At 35.0% G+C, this 18877-nt stretch overlaps 1 protein-coding gene across 1 annotated transcript; it reads right to left on the bottom strand.

Moving 5' to 3' along the window:
• Positions 1 to 13391: 13391 nt before the first annotated feature.
• On the bottom strand, positions 13392 to 14347 carry LOC133881220 (putative B3 domain-containing protein At1g05615). Its single transcript, XM_062320159.1, has 2 exons — positions 14136 to 14347; positions 13392 to 13914 (listed from the first exon to the last, which is right to left on the bottom strand). Exons 1-2 carry the CDS (start codon positions 14345 to 14347, stop codon positions 13392 to 13394), a joined length of 735 nt encoding a protein of 244 aa, XP_062176143.1.
• Positions 14348 to 18877: the final 4530 nt, after the last annotated feature.

The raw sequence follows: 18877 nt of genomic DNA, 5'->3' as shown, positions 1-18877 counted from the left end.
AATGCAACCTCACGTGTTGCTGTTGGACATTGACCTTTATTGTCCCGCTCTATTCTTAAGCCGACCATGCGAACTCTTTTCCAAGAGGCGTGACTCACAGGGACGGAAAATCATTCCCTATCCGCTCTTTTTTATTAAAAAATTATTTTTTTAATTAAAACTACCCGTTGGAGGACGGAAATATGTCCCCCACAAATCATTTCCGCTTTTCCAAAACAATTTAAATAAATCAAATCATAATGAGATATTTAGAATAAATTATAAATTTACTCAATCTAACATTCTTTTTAATTTTTCTTTTGGACATAAATTTCTTACAACTTCCATATAAAAAAGATAAGTATCTTTTAAACATGTGAAAAATACATGTGTTTTTATTAATGCTATTAAAAAATCATATAAGAAGTATATGTTATTTACATAACATGTGCTTCTCACATACCAAGGAACACATGTCAATCTTATATGTGAGTTGTAGGAAATTTCCTACAAACTAGTTTTAGAAAATTTCTGTCATTTTCTTTTTTATAGTAGTTTGCTAAATTTTCATAAGATTTGGATCGCTTAATTGTTGATTTTGGTTAATTTTTTCTATTATTAATTGATGATTTTTTCTAGACTTGTGGTTGGGTTTGATTATGCATAAGTCATACAAAGTCACGAGTAATATTATAACGAAAATTTATGTCTTCATTTAGTCATCTTAAAATTGATGTAATTTTTAAAATCATAATTAAATGTGTGATACATCGTTATAAATCTTTGGGATGATTGCATCATTGATCCTTGGGGTTGGCCACAATTATTTTTCATTCCCTGTGGTTCAAAAAGTTCATGGGAGCTAGGTCTTCATGGTAAACAATATACGAATCGCTCTCTGGACCAATTTTCCATCCACTAGGTTAACAGATTCCGTTAACCAACCATGTCATACCGAATAGGAAGCCGACACGTGTCCATTACAATAAAAAAATATAAAATCTAATAAAAATATAAATATTTTTTTTTTTTTTTAAAAAAAAAGGGTGGCTATGTCATCATTATCTATGTATCAATCTGTAAATACAATCTTCCTCCCGTATGATCGTTCAATTGATTTTCTAGTGCTATGTCATATCTTATGAGTCTCGGAGTACATTTTTTTGACTCTTAGTAAAATGTCAATCAACCCAATAATTGTGTAACTTTTCACTTTTTCTCCTAGCCCTACAATCACAAGAGATTCTCAACGTAACCCACCTTCTCTCTCTTAATTGAAATACCTTATAATATAAGTCGTTCTATTCCTTAGATTTAAGAAAAATATTTAGATAGTCACAAAAAATACACCTAGCAAATACTTTATATTTTTCTTAAATTTTGGGAATGCTACAGTGCAACCCATAGCATTTTCAAGTCATTAGTATAATTAAAAAAAAAAAAAAAAATATTCCTCAAATTCTCCATTCACACTGTACCGCCTTTAAACTATTAAAAAAAAATGGATTATTCTTTTTTAACTAACACTACAAAAAATTTGGCAATTCTGGACAGTTACAAACCGTCTAGAAATTGTAAAAAATCGTCTAGAAAAAGGTCCAGACGGTTTTTTCTGGACGGTTTCAAACCGTCCAGGAATATGTCGCTAATCTGGGTTATGGACGGTTTGGGTCAAACCGTCCGCAATTCCAGACGGTTTGCTCCAAACCGTCCATAACTGATTCTAGACGGTTTGAGAAAAACCGTCCATAATTTTAATTTTTTTTTTAAATATATATATATATATATTAATTATAATCATAATTATTTTCTAATATAATTATAATTATAATAATTTTTGTCCATCCGGTTGAAGGACCACCGGAAGGTTGTCAAGTTGCATATCTCCACCATCTCTCCGGCTACAGGGACCACCGGAAGGTCGTCACAGTCGCACATATGCGATCTCCATCTCCATCAGCTTCTTCTCCACCGTACCTCTCGCACTTCCCATCAAACATTAACTCTAAACCAAAAACAAATAAAAAATGTAAAACAAACACAATCCAAACCAAAAAAAAAAACCAAAGATTGTTATGAGCACGGTTAGATCCGTCCAATGATTTGGAAGAGAGAGGTGATGAGGAGGGGTCGGAGGGGGGAGAAAAAGAGAGAGGACGAGAGAGCCGGCTGGAAATCCACGTATTCCGACCAGATCTCTCTCCGTATTCCGGCCACAGATCCGGCCGAGCGTGGGTTTTGGCCGGATCCAGCCATATTTGTCAAACCCACGCACGTACACTAGCGTACGTTCGACAGATCTGGCCGGATCCAGCCGAAAACCGTCGTGAGATCCCGTCGTGCGTCCCGTTCCAGCCAACCGTCCTGATCCCATCGCGCGTCCCGTTCCCGCCGACCGTCCAGATGCCGTCGACGTCCGTCTTCAATCGTTGGCCGGAGAGAGGAAGAAGAACAAAGAGAGCTTTGAGAGAGATGGGTTTTTTTGGAGAAGAACGCAGAGGAAGAAAGAAACAGCCGGAAAAGAAAAGAACGATGGGTTTTAAAAAGAAAGAAACAAGAAAAAAAAAAAAACAAAACAAAACCAAAAAAAAAAAAGGAAAAAAAAATGTTACAGACGGTTTCTTTTGTAAACTATCTATGACTTACAGATGATTTGAGAAAAAAACCGTCTCTAAATTAATTTGTATTAATTTCTAGATGATTTTGATAAAACCGTCTGAAAATTAAAATATACATACGATTTTAATAAAATTGTCTCTAAATTTGTAGACGGTTTTGATAAAATTGTCTGTAAAACTATAATTCTAGACGGTTTTCAAAACCGTCTAGAAAAAAACCGTAAAGAAAAGCTGATTTTTTTGTAGTGTAAGCCACCTATGTTTTATTGTTTATCATGCGGACCCATTTTTATCATACTAATTTTACTAGAAAATTTGTATTTTGTTATTCCAACTTCATATGAAAACAAATTTGATTGCGTTGAAAAACTTATTTAGAGCGATTTCAACATTTACCTGCCTTTCTTTTTTAAAATTTTTTTTTTTTAGGATTTCGACTTTAAGCTCTATTTAAGCCTAGCTAATAAGCATCCCAATAGCTTAGCCATTTTGCCTTTTTAGCTAAAATAACTAACCATCCCTCCAGATAAGACTTATTCTTGAAACTGGAGCTCTTTCTAGAGAGAGAACGTCTGAAACTTCTAGAGAGGGACCTCCATGTGAGATGATTTCGCCGGAAGGGGAGGCCTCACGCCTCCCCCTCTCGGCGCTGGTTTTGTCCTCGAGCCTCCGTGGGCGAGGGTGATTTTTGTCCCCCCGGTTCATTTCCAGTGGTGGTTTTTGTCCCCGGAGCTAGATCCGGTGGAGGTAGTTTCGTTTTTCTTTGTTTTGTTGTTGTGTGTTGCAAATGGGAGATTTCTGGTCCAGGTCCGTGGTGAATGGCGGGTGTTGTTGGTTTTCTACAGAGATGTTGTCAAAGCTAGATCTAGAAGACTTGGCTGGAATTTCTTCGACAAGGACCTTTCTGTTGTGGTCGCCGGCTTTCTCCAGTCATGGTGGTCATTTGAAGAGCCTGTGCGGTTCTTTCCTGTTAGAGCACTAGCAACAGTCTCCCTATATTGGTTCCCTTCCTTAAATATAGGGAAAATTTCACAAAAACTCACCAAAATCAACCCACAATAGATACCTCAAATTTACATTTTTTTGTTGGGAAGCTACAGTGCTACCCAATCAATTTTTTTAATGAAAAAAATCCTTCTCTCTGACTCTCTCTCTCCTTCAAGGCTGGCTTCACGCATCACTTCGTCTCCTTCATCTCCTTCTCTTCTTTTGTGTTTCCTTTTTTTTACTCGTTCTTTCTTTCAAGAAGAACAGAGGGTGAGACGAAAGAGAGAGACCGTGAGATACTGAGAGAAAATCCAAGAGATCAGAGAGAGAGATCGGGAGTTTGAGAGAATGAACCTGGGAGAGAGAGATGCAGACGGAGAAGGAGATCGCGGGAACCCGCGAACCCAGAGGAGCCGATCGTCGATGGGTCGCCACCGGTGAACCCAGGTGAGGCGATTTTCGGCGAAGTAGAGGGTGATTTCCGATGGGTCTTCCGTTGATCGACCGGAAGGTGGTACTGGATTTAATAATTGTGAGGACTGGGCTGGTTTTTGTTTTGCTTCTGCTCTGTTTGTGGGTTTTGGGAATTTGTTGGCATTCTTCTGCGAGTGGAACCAGATTTGTTGATTTTCATTTGGTTTTCACCTAGGATTTAGCCGGAGAAGACGAGAGCAAGAGAGTCTTGAGAGAGAAGACGAGTGGGAGAAGGAAAGAAATTGATAAAAAAAAAAAAAAAAAAAAAAAAAAAAAAAAAAGTAGGAAAGAGAAAAAATAATAAAATAAGAGTAAAAAATAATATTTAATTGGTATAGGGAAAATTAAGGGAATCTATTGTGGAGTGTTTTTTTTTAGGAAAACAAAAAGTGTTTTTGTTCCCTAAGAGCATTCCCATTGGATTATGTAAAACTGATATTTGGCTAGAATAGATAACATAAATGTTAAAAACACACTCTATTGGATTATCTATCCTAAATCTAAACTAGAGTTTTGGTAGATTTGTGAATAGTGCAACTCTACATATGGAGTTGCACTATTCACTAATCTATCTATTATTTTATTGTTTTCTACATACAAAAAGTGAAAAAAGTAAAATGACAAAAAGTAGAAAAGAGATAAAAATAATAAAATAAGAGTAAAAAAAGAGTATAGTGTTAAAAATAGATAATCGGATGTATAATACATTTTAAAACCTATTAGCTAAACTAGCAAAAGTGAGTTTTCGTTAGCTATTTTAGATAAAATTTTACACGATCCACTGTGAATGCTCTAAATATAGGGAAAATAATTGGGAGGCTGCTGCTAGTGCTCTTAGATGTGTGACCAGCACGCGTCGGGGGTTTATATCCCTGATCATGTACGTGTGGGTCACCGTTTACTTCTCCGGTCTCAGACGGTGACGATTTGGACTCTTAAAGGTTGTTCGACGCTAGGGGGTTCCCAGAGAAGGCGCGTGCTCAACACGCGCTGGCTTCGGCGGCGGTTCTTCCGATTCTTGTTTTCGGGGATTTTCTGTTTGTTTTAGGTTGTATATTCTTGTCTTTGATCACAGTCTATTGTAATGGTAGCTGCTTTAAGCTAGGTTTCTAACTTTGTGGGTAGAGAATTTTTTTTCTCTAATCACTCCGATGGCCATCGAGATTTGTTTTTCTTCGCCTTTAGGCGTTTGTAGCTTTGTATTTGGGTGTCTGTTTCTCTGTAATAGTCTTCCTGATTGTATTTCCCCTTTGGGGAGTTTTCTTAGTAATGAAGATGGCAGTGTTCTCTTTGTTAAAAAAAAAAAAAAAAAACTAACCATCCCTCCAAAAACTCAATCGTATACTAGGTGAAAATTTTGTGATTCTAATGTTTACTAGGTGGAAATTGTCTTAAAAAGAATACTAAACTGTTTATAGTGTTCACTTTGCCGCAAGGTGTTTGTTTTATGTTTTTTCTTTTTTTTAAAAAAAAAAATATATATATATTATTTTTATGGTTTCAACTTTCAGCTCTATTTAAACCTGAGAGCATCTTCAATGAGCTCTCTAAATTTTAGCTAAAAAAAAACTACTTTTACTATTTTAGTTAGCCACTTAATTCGCAAACACTTTACAACAAACTCTCTAAAATATTTCTGTACTTCAACTACTTTTTTTTTTTTCTTTTTTTTTTTTAGAATAACCACTTCATATGTTGGGGGGGGGGGGGGGGGGGGGGGGAAGAGAGAGAGTGAAGGTAAATATAAAAAGATAAAAAAAATTGGAGTAGATAATGAATTTTGTTCTCCATGTTTGGCTTGATGTCTGACAAGCTCTAAAATGGAGAGGGGATAGAGAACTTGATGTATGAGGGTTTTTTATAAAATTTCTCTAAATTTTAACTAAAAGTGAGTTTTAAAGAACTCTTTGAGGATGCTCCAATTCCAATAGTTTAGCTATTTTGCCTTTCATTCCTCCAAAAAGTCTCTCCATCATATGTAACACAACAATCTGATTACCACATCAGATGTAAAACACCCATAAAAAATAAATAAATAAATAACTTCTAAACAAAAATAGCTAATTAACCATTCCTCCAAAAAATTTATGCTCTTTTGAGACAGTAATATATAATGCGTAATATATGGATTCTTTTTTTTTTAAAAAAAAAAACATAAGAATATATGGATTATTCCTAAATATATATCATTTGAAAAAAATTTAGTTATATTTCTTAGAATTCCATTAATAAATATACTAGTTGATAGTCAAGCGTTTTAACTATACTCTGCCAGGTTATAGATATAGGGCTAAATTGTAATTTTTTTAATTAAAAAAGTTCAAACCTAAAAGCCTATAAACATATTAAAAAAGTTTAAACTCAAAAGTCCATAAAGTAAATACTAAAAAAGTTCATAATCAAAAGTCCATAAACATATGAAAAGATCCCGACGAGATACAGAAATACCCTGCCAGGTTATAGAAAAGGAAGAAACAAAACAAACAGAAAAAGAAAGGAAAGGAGGAAATCCTAGCTAATTGTCTAGCTTGATGAGGGCCAAGTGGAGGCTTTGGTCGACTCTGAAGGACCAAAGTTGTATAGTATCGCTTGACTCGAGCTTGTTTCTCTCTGCAACTTTTATCCAAGGATTGCTCAATACATAGGGGTTGGTGTTACCCACTTTCCACTTCTTCAAGAAGATGGTCGATTCCTGAAGGCCTGGCTCTATCAATGCTACTTCCATCCCTTTGAAATGTATCCCATCGGCTTCTTTTTTCTTTATCCTCAATCGTTCCTTTTTTCTTAGAAACTCATACTTCATTTGGCCACTTGGAATCGTAAGCCGGTTCTTATCAGTGTCCAAATCACTGGGCGTCAATTTTTTTTGAATGACAAGCTTGATGTCTGAACTCTGCATCCCCTTGATTTTGTCCTCGAACTTGGTCGGCATTTGCTTGATCTCTATCGGGTTCTTCCTCTGCCTCTTGGGTTTCCTGGAATTTCCTTCTTCTTCTTCTTCAATTTCTTGATTCTGGTTCAATGGCTTCTTGGGTGGTATAATTCTCAAGACCACACTCTTCTCCTTCTCCAAAGGACTCTTTCTCTGCTTCTTGGGTTTGCTGGTGTAAGAACAGAGGATAACATGAGTCTCAAGCCTCAAAGTGATAAGAAGCAGTATATATTTGTAATTAACTCGTCTCCAGCATGTAATTGATGTTTATATAAATCTGCAATTGAGTGAGACTATACACATTGAATTCTATTACGTACCATGAATCTTCTTCTTCCTTTTCTTGATTCTTGTTGATGTTTTCAGAGTCGAATTGCTTTTTGAGGCCTCTCTTCTTCTTCTTTTCCAAAGCCTTCTTCAGGTACCTCTTTCTCTTCCTCTCCAGGTACTGCTCTAGCTTCTTCTCCAGGTACTTCTCTCTCTTCTTCTCCAAAGGCTTTTCCAGGTACTTCTTCCTCTTCTTCTCCAGGTACTGCTCTCTCTTCTTCTTCAAAGGCTTCTCCAGGTAGTTCTCTCTGTTCTTTTCCATGTGGACTCTAATAATAAAATCCGGCAAGATCCTCTCGGTTAACCGCCGATTTACCTCGTTTTGATTCTCACCCACTTCCCTAATCACCTCCTCTCTGATTTTATTAAAGTCTCTAGATAGAGCAGGAGAGCTCATCAGATAATCTAGAGTACTGATGGTCATATTTTTCAACGTCGACGTATTCCTGAAACAAGAAAAAAGAAAGATTTTAAATTCCAAAAACGTTACAGAAAAGACATGTACACAGCAAATGAAGGAATGATTGGGATCGGAGTGAGTAGGAATTGAATCATGCTCAACACCTAATCTGTGAGAAGAAACAAGGCCCACAACACGTACAGAGCACAACGTCTTCAGAAGAGAAGAGAAGAGAACAAAGTCTAGAAGACATGAAAATGAGTGCTGATGCAGCTTATTTATAGGTGTTGATCGAGAAATACGTACTGTTGCAGACTTGCAGCCAGCTGAACGCACCAACTTTTATCTCCTTTTGACCCAAGTCAAATTTTGTAGCCATTGGCCAAACTGGACAATTATTGGCCAATGGCAAACAGTCCAAAAGCGCCGAATAGATAAAGCAATAATGAAACACTTGCTTTTGTTTAAGCCACTCATGAGTTGAAGTGTGTAGTTAGCATGCATTCTCTATCCTAGGATAGTAGGATTCAATAAGATACCATGTAAAAAAAAAAAAAAAAAAAAATTGCCACCACCACCAACGGCGGCCACCAACACTCCCAAATGCTGCTCTCCACATGCAGAATCCAATTATTGTACGTACCCACAACAATTTGCCACCTAAATTTCAAATCCTGTAAATTAAAGCAAAATTCAGAGTGTGATTTTAAGACAAGTACTCATTTATGCCATAAGATTCATTACTATACACATCCAACATGTTGCAAGTCAAGATGTAAGACTAGAAATTATATGTTTATCTCTTAATTATCTCACAGTATTTTGATTGAGATTGTATTGCAAGTAAGATAAATTGTTATAATATATTAAGAAGTTTAAGAATCAAAACTAGAGTTGGAACTGTAATCTATCATCTAGTCACATTTAAAGGCTATCACCTAATTTTAAACGTTGAAATCTATTTATATTATTATCTTCTACCCTTAATTCTCTTATAATAAAAGCATGTTATATTGTAAATATCACAACAAAAAAAAAAATGTACATCTTAAAATTTTATTTTGTTGATGAAGATCATACACTGAACTACATTTCTCTCAATCTTTATTTATTCCGCTTTGTTGTAATAAAGCACCCAGTCGACTCAAAAGTCAAATACCTTTCCGCCGAAACAAACACCAAAGCGGCAAAGCCCCACCACCATTTCGCTGCAAACTCGATCAGCCATGAGCCATCCGAATATCCGATACTGATTCTACCTACCACCTTTATACAATTATTGAAAGAAGAGGACAAAATACAAAGACTAGGACTTCCTTCGACTTCGAAAAGCGTGCATGGCTTCGGTGCAACAACCTCCTAGCTTCTGCATCGCCATATTTGCACTTTTCTGAGGTTCCTCTGAAGTTCTACAAGTGGCAGTTGTCGTACTTGGTATGCATGGGGTCCACCATATCTGAAGTTAACGGTGTGGTGCGTAGTGCGTACGTCAAGGCGAGGTACATATCTCTTCAAAAGTGGCGGTTGTCAATAATTGTCATGATCAGAATATACATATTTGTACTTTTCTAAGGTTCCTCTCAAGTACATTTTGTATGCATGGGTCCACCATTACAGCACACAATCGTGCGTCCGGGTCCCACTTCTGAAAAGACTGAAAAGGCTGAAACAATTCGACTGACTTGATTTGTCCAAATCTTCTAGCCGGCCAACACTCAAAGTAAATTAAACTTAAACAGCAACGTTTAAAAGAAAAAAAAAAAAAGTTCATGTACACATTGACTATTCCACGGACAAAACCTCCCTTTACACATTTTCACTGTTGGACAATTTCTCTCTCTCTCCCTCAATTCGAAAGCACAGCAAAAGATGACCGACTTATATCTGGAATGGTATTAAATATTCTTGTCCCTTTGCTAAAGTCGGATTCTTGTTATATTCCTCATTATTCAAGTTCTTTGGATATTTGGCACTCGCCGTGGATTCCTACTTTACCCAATTTTCAACATTTACCTCGAGTTTCAAGATTCTGCTTGGAATACCCTTTGGCGATTTCGGATCTTATCTATCCACAATTTTTGACTTGGAATTTATCTCTTCTACTTTTTCTTTTTGACCCTGCAACAGTTTCAGAAATTCTTAAAATCTCTATTCGAGCTATGTCTGATTCTCTTATTTGGATTGCATCGGCTTCAGGGGTTTTCTCTACCAAGACAACTCATCATTTATATTCTTCCTCTCGATCACCTCCAATTTCACCTGTTGCTCCTATCAGTTGGAAAGGTCTGTGGAAGTTGAAGCTAAATCATAGACTCAAACTTTTCCTTTGGAAAATGGTCTGGAACATTATCCCTACAAAGGATCGTATTGCTCAATTTTTTGTCACCTCTCAGAGGGATTCTTCATGCTCTCTATGTTCTGCTTCAACAGATTCACAGCTTCATCTTTTTTTCTCAAGCCCTATTGCGAAGGTCATTTGGAGGAACTCTTTCTGGCCATTAGACATTACTGCCCTCTGTATCTCTAAAATTTCTGATTGGCTAAATATTATTCTTCATCCGGGGACAATAGGTATTCCTCTTGAAGATTTTCATCTATTCCAAATTTTTGCAATGGTAGCTTGTGATCGTATCTGGCACTCTTGAAACAAAGCTCTTCATGATGGTTGGATTCCGAATGCTTTATCTATCTCAGCTGATGTTAATCGTTCATCTCGAACACACTTTCGGGCTTGGTCAAACAAAATTTCTCCTGTTCTCCAGGTCTGGACTAAGCCTGCTCCTCTTTGCTTCAAAATTAATTATGATACAACAATCCGAAGGAATTTCTCAGCGCAACCAGCTGTTTGTCGAGATTCTACAGGTACCATTATTCAAGTTTTGACGAGAATTAGTCCCCCTTGCAGCCTTTTGTAAGGAGAAGCAACCGCAGCTCTTCTTGCAGTTACACTGTGTTCATCTATGGGACTGTCCCATGTAACTTTTGAAGGTGATTCCCTGACAGTCAACCTTGCCATCAATAATCCTACGATTAATCAAGACTGGCGTATTCCGTTAATCATATCGGATTTTATTTTAACCATTTCCCCCACAACTAGCATGTCTGCTAGTAATATCAACCGAAGTGTAAACTTCTGCGCCCACTATGTGGCTGATTGGGCCGCGACTAGATTTACCTCTAACTGCATTCCCACCTCTAGTTCGTCCATTCCTCCCTGTTTTGGAATGGATTTTTCTTTCTCTTTTAAAGTTCCTTGACTTCTTCTTGTATGCTTTGACTACTGTTGTACTTAAAAAGAAAAAAAAAAAAAGAAAAGAAAAAAGATGACCGACTTTTCAAGGCTGAAGCAGGAATTGGTAGAAGTGGGACTCGGACGCACAATTGTGCGCTGTATCGTTGCTTAACAAACATGGATATCTAAAAGTTAACGGTGTGGTGCGTATGCATGGATTTGTTTGTTTGGACATGTGTCACCATCTTTTGTTTTGTTTTTTCAAGATCACTGAGACAGACGTGTAAGAAAAAGAATTCAAAACCCAAATTTTATTCAACACGATGAACATTCTTACAACTTAAATTTTTTGAAAATCCAAAATTTTTAAAGTTTAATTTGTGATTTTAAAAGTTAAACTGCGATTTTACCAAACACTTAACTACGTTTTTAAAAATCGTTATTTTAAATCGCACTTTTTAAAATTACAAATAATTTCTTAATAAATAAGGCTCCACCTTAACTTGCCAATTGAAACCGAATAAAAAAAAGGCAATATGTCACGTTATTTCCAATTAGAACTAGATGCGTGTTTTATAATAAATTAAAATGAAAGTATTAAATTTTAGGGATAAATACCCCATTGGTACCTGAGTTTTACGTGTTTTTAAATTTAGTACTTCAGTTTTGTTTTGTATTATAGGTGGTACCTGAATTAAGGGTAAAAACCCATTTGGTACCTCTGTTAGATTTTCCGTCCAAATTTTAACGGCTCGCCACGTGTCAATCGCTGAGGTTGATACGTGGCACTACATAAAAAAAAATTAAAATCTTTAGAAAATGATTAAAAATAATAAAATTTTAAAAAAAAAATTAAAAAAAGAAAAAAGAAGAGGGGTGGCTCCTTGGCCGGTCTGACCGGTCTGGGGTGGCCAAACCACCCCATAGGGGGTGGTTCGGCCACCCCACAGTTGAAAAAAAAAAAAAAAAAAAATTTTGAAGGGTTTTGGCCCTAGGGGGTGGCCGAACCACCCCCGTGGCCCTAGGGGGTGGTTCGGCCACCCCCTAGGGCCAAAACCCTTCAAAAAAAAATTGAGGGTTGGCCCTAGGGGGTGGCCGAACCACCCCCTAGGGCCACGGGGGTGGTTCGGCCACCCCCTAGGGCCAAAACCCTTCAAAAAAAATTGAGGGTTGGCCCTTGGGGGTGGCCGAACCACCCCCTAGGGCCACGGGGGTGGTTCGGCCACCCCCAGTCCGGCCGGTCTGGGGGTGGCCGAACCACCCCTGTGGCCCTAGGGGGTGGTTCGGCCACCCCCTAGGGCCAAAACCCTTCAAAAAAAATTGAGGGTTGGCCCTTGGGGGTGGCCGAACCACCCCCTAGGGCCACGGGGGTGGTTCGGCCACCCCCAGTCCGGCCGGTCTGGGGGTGGCCGAACCACCCTTCTTTTTTCTTTTTTTAATTTTTTTTTTTAAAATTTTATTATTTTTAATCATTTTCTAAAGATTTTAATTTTTAATTTTTTTTTTATGTAGTGCCACGTGTCAACCTCAGCGGTTGACACGTGGCGAGCCGTTAAAATTTGGACGAAAAATTTAACAAATGTACCAAATGGGTTTTTACCCTTAATTCAGGTACCACCTATGATACAAAACAAAACTGAAGTACTAAATTTAAAAACACGTAAAACTCAGGTACCAATGGAGTATTTATCCCTAAATTTTAACAAAAAAAATTTATGTGTCTTACTTTTTCTTTTTTCCATTTCTTTTATTAGTATATTTCCACTTAATGGTAAAAAATAAAAAATTAAAGTGTCAGCAATCAACGTCAATCGCTTAAAACTTAAAAGAGACTGCCTCGTTGGCATTGGCAAGGGTGTTGGACTACTTTCAGATTCATGCTCCCGGCACGTGCCACGTGATCCTCATGTTAGCATTAGCATTGTCTAAGCTCATTTGTTCATTACTCTTTGGCCAGTGGCTACAAAATTTGTCAAGTTCGTGAAAAGTAAGTTTGAATTCGAGATAAATTTAAATGAGTTGAACGTTTTAGCCCTTCTTCTTCTTCTTCTTCTTCTTTTTTTTTTTTTTTTTTTTTTTTTTTTTTTTTTTAAGGTATTGGACCTAATTCAATCAAAATATTTCAATTACTATAACAAAGAGAAAAAATTTCTCATTTATGCCATCTTGAGACTCATCAACTGCAAATTTAAACTTAAAAACTCCACGTCCATACATAAATACATATTAAAAACCCAAAAGTTGATAAAAATATTACATATTAAAAAAGTTCATACTTCAAAATTCAATAACATATTAAAAAATTTCATAACCCAAAAGTTTATAAACATATGAAAAGATCTGACGAGAAACAAAAATCACATGCAGAACTAAAAGGATGAAAAGGAAGAGAAGAAAACAAAACAAACAGAAAAAGAAAGGAAAGGAGGAAATCCTAGCTAGCTAATTGTCTAGCTTGATGAGGGCCAAGTGGAGGCTTTGGTTGCCTCTGAAGGACCAAAGTTGTATAGTATTGCTTGACTCGAGCTTGTTTCTCTTTGCAACTTTTATCCAAGGCTTGCTCAACATGTAGCAGTTGTTTTTACCCAATTTCCACTTCTTCAAGAAGATGGTCGATTCCTGAAGGTCTGGCTCTATCAATGGTACTTCCATCCCTTTGAAATGTATCCCATCGGCTTCTTTTTCCTTTAGCATGACTTGTTCCTCTTTGCTTAGAAACTCATGCATCATTTGGCCACTTGGAATCGAAAGCCGATCCTGAGAACCTTCCATATCAGTGATGGTCAATTCTTTTTGAATGACGAGCTTGATGTCCGAACCCTGCATCCCCTTGATTTTGTACTCAAAGTTAGTCGGCATTTGCTTGATCTCTATCGGGTTCTTCCTCTTCCTCTTGTCTTCCCTGGACTTTTCTTTTTCTTCTTCTACAATTTCTGGATTCTGGTCCAATGGCTTCTTGCGATTGCTGGTGTAATTAAGCACAGAGGATAACATGAGTCTCAAGCCTCAAAGTGATAAGAAGTAGTATATTTGTAATTAATTAGCCATTGATGTTTTAATACCACTGCTGTAAGAGATTAAAGTTATAAGGCTCCAATTCAAGTAGTATATTAGTAATTAACTCGTCTCCAGCATCAGCATGTTATTGATGTTTATATAAATCTGCAATTGAATTCTATTACGTACCATGAATCTTCTTCTTTCTTTTCTTGATTCTTCTTTTCCACGTGGAGTCTCATAATTAAATTCGGCAAGATCATCTCGGTTAACCGCCGATCTACCTCGTTTGGATTGTCACCCACTTCTCTGATCGCCTCCTCTCTCATTTTATTGAAGTCTCCGCATAGGGCAGGAGAGCTCTTCAGATTATCAAGAGTGATCTTGGTCATATTTTTCATCGTTGACGTACGTCTTCGATCCTGAAACAAGACAAAGGAAAGATTTTGAATTCCAAAAACGTTACATGTACAGAAAAGACATGTACACAGCAAATTAAGGAATGATTGGGATCGGAGTGAGTATGAATTGAATCATGATCAACACCTAATCTGTGAGAAGAAACAAGACCCACAACACGTACAGAGCACAACGTCTTCAGAAGAGAAAGAGAAGAGAACAAAGTCTAGAAGACATGAAAATTAAGTGCTTATCCAGCTTAATTTATAGGGGTTGAGAAATACGTACAGTTGCAGACTTGCACGCCAGCTTCCACGCACCAACTTTTATCTCTCTTTCAATTTTGACCCAAGTCAACTTTTGTACCAAACACTTTGCTTTTGTTTAAGCTACTCACGAGTGACCGTGTAGTTAGCATGCATTCTCTATCCTAGGATTCAATAAGATACCCTGTAATGCCACCACCACCAACGCCGGCCACCAACACTCCCAAATGATGCCCCACATGCAGAATCCAGTTATAGTACGTACGTACCCACAACAATTTGCCACCCAAATTTCATCTCCAGCTGTAAAGCAAAATTCAGAGTGTGATTTTAAGACAAGTACTCATTTATACCATAAGATTCATTACACATCCAACACGTCACAAGTCAAGATATAAGACTAGAAATTACATGTTTATCTCTTAATTATTTCACAATATTTTGATTGAGATTGCAATACATGCATTAAAGATAAATTGTTATAATATATTAAGAAGTTTAAGATTAATCAAAACTACAGTTGAGTTGAAGATTGTAATTTATCATCTAGTCACACTTAAAAATTATCACTTAATTTTTGACGTTGTAGTTTATTTATAGTATTATCATCTATCCTAATTCTCCTATAACAGAAGCATGTTATACTGTAAATATTATCAAAAACATAAAAGTAAAATGTAGTTCTTTAAATTTTATCATGTTGATGTTGATCGTATATCGAACTATATTTCTTGTTCTTTATTTATTTCACTTTATTTTAATAAAACACCCAATCTCAAAAGTCAAACTCCTTTTCGCCGAAGCAAACACCAGAGCCCCACCACCATTTTGCCGCAAACTCGATCAGCCATGAGCCATCCGAATATCCGATTCTGATTAATATATTCTACCTACCACCTTTATAAAATTATTGAAAGAAGAGGACAAAACAGACTAGTAACCCCCTTCCCCTTCCCTCCCCTCCATTTGGAGGGAATTTTTTTGTTGGGTAAAAGTAAAAAGTGATTGATGTGATATAAAGTAGAAATAATTTATATGGAAAAGTGAAAAAATTTTGTATTGTAGTGAGTTTTTTTATTTAAATAATAATAAAAAATTGTTGATGTAATATAAAAAGTAAAAAAGTTAAAAATGTTTTGAAGTTGATGTTTTTTGGGAGATGTGAAAATAAAGGGAGGGGAAGGGAAGGGGGTTATTAAACGGGGCCTAGGCAGACACAAAATATACGTACAATTATTGAAAGAAGAGGACTTCCTTTGACTTCGAAAAGCGTGCGTGCATGGCTTCGGTGCAACAACCTCCAGCTTCTGCATCGCTAGATATGGCAATGTCCCACACCAACTAGAATGACAGAAAATAGGAGTATTTAAACAGTCACATCAACTAGATTCTTTGAATTCGATTGTTTTCTTTTGACTTTTTTTTCTTTAAAATTTGGATTTGGATAGGGATAGAGAGAAGAACGTTGGCATTAAATTTATTTTTTTATTTTTTATTTTTATTTTTCACGGAAAAAATGCACATACCATTTAAACTACTATTCATTTCTCAATGTGCCACCAAATTACTAATTATGCCAATATTTCTTCTTAAACTACCAAACAATATTAATGTCTCCTTAATGACAAAAATATCATTCATAAAATTATAAAAATTATATAAAAACAAAACAAGAAAAAAAAAATAAAAATAAAAATAAAACCAAGGTTTTTCATTTTTCATTTTAATTTTTTCGTGATTTTGTTTTATATAATTTTTAGTTTGGCCCAATCCTTGGATTTTCATTTTTATCATTTTTTTTTAAAAAAATAAAATAATAATTTTGTCTTTTTTTATTTTTTTTTTAAAAATCTTTCCAAGAAAAAAAATCATTTTTTTTAATTTTTTTTTAAAAAAATGGTTATTTATTTTGAATTTATTAGATATATCTGTCTTATTAAACCTTTTACAGGTTACTTTTATCTTTTAGTTAAATTTTAAAAAAATTTAATATTTTTTAATAATTTAAATGAGATATTGACATAATTAGTAATTTTAGAGACATAGAGACACTGGTGTGTAGTAGTTTTTGAGGTATGTTTCATTTTCTTTTCTTTTTTCTTTTTTATTTTTTTTATTTTTATGTTTGATAAATGGAAACGTGACGTCACCACTCCACGTCAATACATCGTCATTCTTTTCAACTTTTGTGCCGTTATGATTTCTTATTGAGGAAATGATTGGTGGAGAATCTTTTACCCCTTGATGAAGAATTTCATAACCAACCAATGCAACCTCACGTGTTGGACATCGACCTTTTTTGTCCGGCTCTTTTCTTATCTTAAGCCGACCATGCGAACTTTTCTCCGTACAATTAAAAAAATCAAATCATAATGAAAAATTTATTATAAATTTAATCAATCTAAGATTCTTCTTTTTTTTTTTTTTTTTTTTTTTAATTTATTTATTTGTATGGCCAACGGTTTATTTGTCAGATCTGAAGATATGGTGGACCCATGCATACCAACTTGAGAGGAACCTTAGAAAAGTGCAAATATATATATATATATATATATATATATATATATGTATATTCTTATCATGACAATTATTGACCAATAAAGGCTTTAATTTTTTTTGCTTCCTGGCTTCTAGAAATCTTCATTTTCTGAAGCTTATATATATATATATATATATTTGAAAATTGCTACAGACACACATTATTTTTTAAAAAGTAAGATGTTTTCTACTCTTTCCTTCTTTTTTTTTTTTTTAATCAAATTATAAAGGCTTTGATAATGTTAAAGTGCAGTAAGGAAATTGTTAATCGATTTTGATCATAAAAGTTAACTTTGTTTGTGTTTGTGATTTAAAGATAACAAGTTTAAAACATGAAGTTAAACATATATATATAAAAAAATAAAAAAAATAAAAAAAAAAAATTCATAATTTGTCATTTAAAATCGAAGTTTAGCGTTTTTGAAAAAAACCCAATTTTTTTGGGATTTGAAAACAAAATTCAAGTCACAATTTTTTAAAAACATAGTCATAAACAATACACTTTATGTTTGTGCAATTTTAAATAAATAGCACTTGTAACCTGCAAAATTGCACTCTCAAACACGTTCAAAGAAGAGGTTTGAATACTTCGGGAAAAAAAAAAAGGGCTTAAATCTTTTTATGATGTTATGATACTACGAAGAGCAACTCATTTCAAATGGTTATTTATTTCGAATTTATAAGATATATTTGTCTTATTAAAACATTTTAAATTTATTTTTTGTTTTTTTGTTAATTTTAAGAAGACATTAACATTTTTCAATAGTTTAAAGCGGACATTAACACAACTAACCGTTTGAGGGACGCATTTTTGCTGAAGTAGTAGGCCTTGTTTGGCAAAGGCATGCCATGGACAGAGTAGTGCTTAAGTACTATTCCTGTACTTTTTCTCACTTTTTCATATTTTTCAATAACAATCAACATCAAAACATTCTCACTTTTTTTCACTTTTTATATTACATTAATAATTTTTTATTATTATTCAAATAAAAAAATTCACTATAATACAAAACTTTTTCACTCTTTTATACAAATTCTTTTTACTGTATATCATATCATCACTTTTTACTAATTTCAAAATTAACAACCTACTATTCTGTTCTGTACGAACATTTGTCAAACAACGTTATGGTTTGAAAGTTATGTTACCTTCTTTTTATCTTTGATAAATAAAAAAGTCACATCCTTAATTTGCAGAGACATGAGTGGATCTCACTTCATGTTTCTAGAAACTTATAGTCTTTTTTCCATTCATAATAGGGGTATCACTCGCATTTGAAATCTTTGGGCCTGTTTGGTAAGTAATTTTGTTGGAGAATATTTGTGTGTTGTGTAATAAGAAGTGATTGATGTGATATAAAATTTGAGAATGTTTTATAGAAAAGTGAAAAAATTTTGTTTTGTAGTGAGTTTTTTTATTTGAATAATAATAAAAAATGATTGATGTGATATAAAAAGTGTAAAAAAGTTAGAATATTTTTTTTTGGAGAAGTGAAAAAAAAAAGAGAAAAAGTTTGAGTAGTTTGCCAAACTAACCCTTTTACTCCTTGATGAAGAATTTGATAACCTGTTGATTGGACATCGACCTTTTTTTGTCCGGCTCTTTTCTTATCTTAAGACGACCATGCGAACCTTTCTCCGTACAATTCAAAAAAATCAAATCATAATGGAGTGGAAAAATGACTTGCTGGGGGGCTGTGGAGATATGATCATATATCGTTTTTTAGT

Source organism: Alnus glutinosa, chromosome 11 (assembly GCF_958979055.1).
Source record: "Alnus glutinosa chromosome 11, dhAlnGlut1.1, whole genome shotgun sequence".
In the NCBI taxonomy this organism is placed as follows: domain Eukaryota; kingdom Viridiplantae; phylum Streptophyta; class Magnoliopsida; order Fagales; family Betulaceae; genus Alnus; species Alnus glutinosa.
This window is presented reverse-complemented; position numbering and strand designations above follow the sequence as displayed.

Excerpts from the sequence above, each read along its gene's own strand:
- LOC133881220 (XM_062320159.1), bottom strand. The coding sequence starts at position 14,347 with ATGAAAAATATGACCAAGATCACTCTTGATAATCTGAAGAGCTCTCCT. Across the intron at positions 13,915-14,135 it reads AAGAAAGAAGAAGATTCATG|CAATCGCAAGAAGCCATTGG; the intron begins GTACGTAATAGA and ends TAATTACACCAG.